This window comes from Protobothrops mucrosquamatus, unplaced genomic scaffold, assembly GCF_001527695.2.
Source record: "Protobothrops mucrosquamatus isolate PMUCROS unplaced genomic scaffold, P.Mucros_1.0 scaffold_220, whole genome shotgun sequence".
Lineage (NCBI taxonomy): Eukaryota > Metazoa > Chordata > Lepidosauria > Squamata > Viperidae > Protobothrops > Protobothrops mucrosquamatus.
Genome location: NW_015386296.1, coordinates 213,744 through 217,138, shown reverse-complemented (window position 1 = coordinate 217,138; position 3,395 = coordinate 213,744). Strand labels below are relative to the sequence as shown.

Below are 3,395 nucleotides of genomic sequence, written 5' to 3'. Positions count from 1 at the left end.
CTAGTCACCCTGACGAAGCCGGCAGGAGGCCGGCGAAAGCTAGGTGTTTTAATGTTTTAATAGCAATAAATTTTTGTAACTTTTTAATCTCCTGGTGGTCTCACTGCTTGTGACCCTTCGAACATATATATATATATATATATATATATATATATATATATATATATATATATATATATATATATATATATATATATAGAGAGAGAGAGAGAGAGAGAGAGAGAGAGATACAAAGAGAAGGGATTTTTGTGTTAATTTTATTTTTCTGGGCCTCAAGATCACCTTCCCTTAAGGGGGAGGGGATTATATAGTTTTTACATGTTTCCTTATCTGGTCAGAATAACAAATGGTTTAAGAATTTTCATATGGGCCTAAACAAAGAATCCTCTTGCTCCTATTGCAACAGAAGGGGGGACCATGGGATTCTCAAAAAGAGAGAAGTTAACATTCCACTCATTTCCATACTCACCCCCAGGGCCAGAGGTTCACCCTGATAAAACTTTTTCACCGGGACTGGAAGATCGCTCTTAATGGTGAAAGGCAAGGATTCTGGGCCCATGACCACAACAGAATCCATACTGGGGTCTGCAAGAAGGGAGGCTCCTTTAGGACATCAAAGTCAGCAATGCTGGGGACCATAGAAAGGAAGGAAAATGGAGAGTATAATAACATAGTAAGTATTATAAAATATAAAACATATGATCCCCATTTTTAATTTCCCAGTAGTTAGGTTCTGCATCAGGAAGCTTAGAAGGAATGTACTTTACATAATTTTTTATCCTTAATTGGCAGCATTTTTCTTCACCTACAATAGTAGACAGTGGCCTAGTGGTTACATTTTCCTAAGATGGAAATGCAGTTATTTTCAGAATCTTCACAGCCAGACTCTCATATCTTTGGGATAAGAGCAAAAAGAGAATCTTCCATCTAAGGCAAGAAAGGGCATTCAGGTCTGCCCCTCCAACAATATTAGACAAATGAACTTCTAAATGACACGTGACTGTGTATTTATCTGATTGAATTGAGGATAGGAACTATTTTTGAGGATAAGAAACATTACGAAAAGTCAGGCCTGAAGATCAGCTTGGTTTATTCACTGCACAAACAGAATCTTTGCAATTTGCAAACCATGTTTAGACCCAGTTTAGCGTTTGGTGAAGCATGACTGACAGCTTCTTCCACAGACTTAAAAGTTATTGCTCAAAAATTTATATGGCCGGCCAATTCATTTCTGATGACTCCAGGTAGCCTACACAAATATGATGATAGATTGGAGCCTAATTAATGTCAATGCAGCTTCCATCTTCTATCAAGAGCCAAACAAATTAACTGCAGGAGAGCCCTATTACAGGAAGCATAGAAAAACAGCTTTCCTGGGAACAGCTTACAACCTGCAGTGACACCTTCAAACAACAACTTTTGCCCATCCCAGGTCCTGAGCTAGCCAAAAATGCCAAATCCAATCTATAAACATCTGGCTGATTGTGCAACCAACCATAATAATAATAATAATAATAATAATAATAATAATAATAATAATAATAATAATAATAATAATAATAATAATAATAATAATAATAATAATAATAATAATAATAATAATAATAATAATAATATAGAGAAGGAATAGGCTAAGATACCAGTCAAATGCCAAATTCATGCTAATGGTAAGGAGAGAGATCAACAATTCAGTGCGTTGGGTCAAGTGTGTCCCATCACAGCCAGATCCCACGTTTATCTCAAGTATCTGTGCCAACACAGATCCAACATTAGATAACTTTAGCAATTCCCCAGCAGTTTCTCCACTCTAGACACCAGCACTTCAGAAGCTGAACTTCCTCAATCCACCCTCCACACACACACACACACACACACACACAAGACAGTTTGGCGTTCGCGGGACCTCGGCTGGATTGACGCAACACGATTTAACGCCCTTACTTCATTTACTTGCTTGCGAAGTACGCCGAATCGTGCCAACAACAGGGCTAAAAAAACGCGCCGAGGCCAAAAAATAAAATAAAACGCACACATTGAAAATGCAGCTGCTGCGTTCCATCAAACAGGTTAAACCTGAACGGCCACCCCGAAAAAGCCCCGCAAAGTAGCGCTCCGAGCGCGCGACGGGCCATCGCTCGGGGGCTGACACGGGTCGTGAGAAACCAGGAAACGGGGTTCTCTAACAAAGCGACGCGCTTTCGAGAAGCGCCCCGCTCTCTCCCTCCCCGCGCGCAAAGACGCGCCGCTCGGATCTGCCCGAAAGAAGCGCAGAAGCGGATCCAGAGGCGGCGTCTGCCTGCGAGCTTCTGCCGCGCAAGAACCCCTCTCCCTGCCCACCGACTATCGCCCCCAGGCGGCTTCGAAAGGAAGGGGAAGAAGAGGGAGCCAGCCGGCTGCCTCCCCTCCCTGCCTCCCTCCCTGCCTTTCGGACAGAGGCTGACCCATCCGCTCCGGCTCGGCTCGGCAGCGCCCCGTCTCCTCGTCCGGCGAAGCCGCTGCTTAACCGCGGAGCTGAGCGTCGCCCGTCCGGGAAAGAGGCGGTGATTCACCCCGCCGGAATGGCATCGAAAGGCGGGGCTTTCCGGCTCCTTACCCTTCTCCCGGGAGAGTCAGGCCAGCGATCTGTGCTGCGAGGGAGCGGAGCGGAGCCTCCTCCAGCGCCGAGTTCAAAGAAGCCGACATTGGTTCCCCTCGGCTTCTTTCTTCCATGTCCAACTTTGGCTTCCCTTCCAGGGAATGATGGCCATGGTTTGCTTGACTCTGATCGGCAGAAAACATCGCAGCACCTGGGTATCTTTTTTAAAAAATAATATTTTATTGATTTTCTATTTGTTATATTTCATTAGTGCTTAGTAAACAAGGTGTTCTTTGGGTTCGTCTCTTATATTTAGTTATGCAAGTTAAATTCTTACTCTCTAGTCCAGTGTTTCTCAACCTTGACAATTTTAAGGCATGTGGACTTCAACTCCCAGAATCCCACAGCCAGCAATGCTGGCTGTGGAATTCTGGGAGTTGAAGTCCACATGCCTTAAAATTGTCAAGGTTGAGAAACACTGCGAGTCTAGTCCGTTTTTCCAGCCATTGATAAAATAAGTTCCACGTTTGAAAATGTTTTTGTATCTTCTTTTTCTTTAATCCTTAAAGTAAGTCTGCCCATTTCATCACAGTCTAGTATTTTCCTGATTATTTCTCCGCCCAATAGTGTTTCTTCATTTTTCCAGTGCTGGGCAAATACAATCCTCGCTGCTATTAATACATGTAATATTAAATATGCACTTTGTTTATTGATTTTTTCTGGAATTATACCTAATAAAAAAAAGTTCAGGTTTAAAATTTACGTGTTTCCCTAACATTTTTTTTCTAACCAAGTATGTATTTTTGTCCAATGCATATGG

General features: G+C 42.7%; 1 protein-coding gene across 3 annotated transcripts in view; it reads right to left on the bottom strand.

Annotated features, from left to right (window-relative positions):
* LOC107298753 (membrane-spanning 4-domains subfamily A member 15) overlaps positions 1-2,461 on the bottom strand; it is a 9,710-nt gene extending 7,249 nt beyond the window's left edge. The window contains exons 1-2 of one of the 3 annotated variants that reach the window (XM_015828127.1): positions 2,442-2,461; positions 470-628 (exon numbers count right to left, since the gene is read on the bottom strand). In XM_015828127.1, the coding sequence (XP_015683613.1) occupies positions 470-577 (108 nt within the window). In that variant the 5' untranslated portion in view covers positions 578-628; positions 2,442-2,461. Of the gene's footprint in view, positions 1-469; positions 629-1,640; positions 1,654-1,941; positions 2,003-2,441 lie in introns of those variants that run through there. The other 2 variants (XM_015828119.1, XM_015828135.1) reach the window with 2 other exon arrangements.
* Between the last annotated feature and the right edge of the window lie 934 nt (positions 2,462-3,395).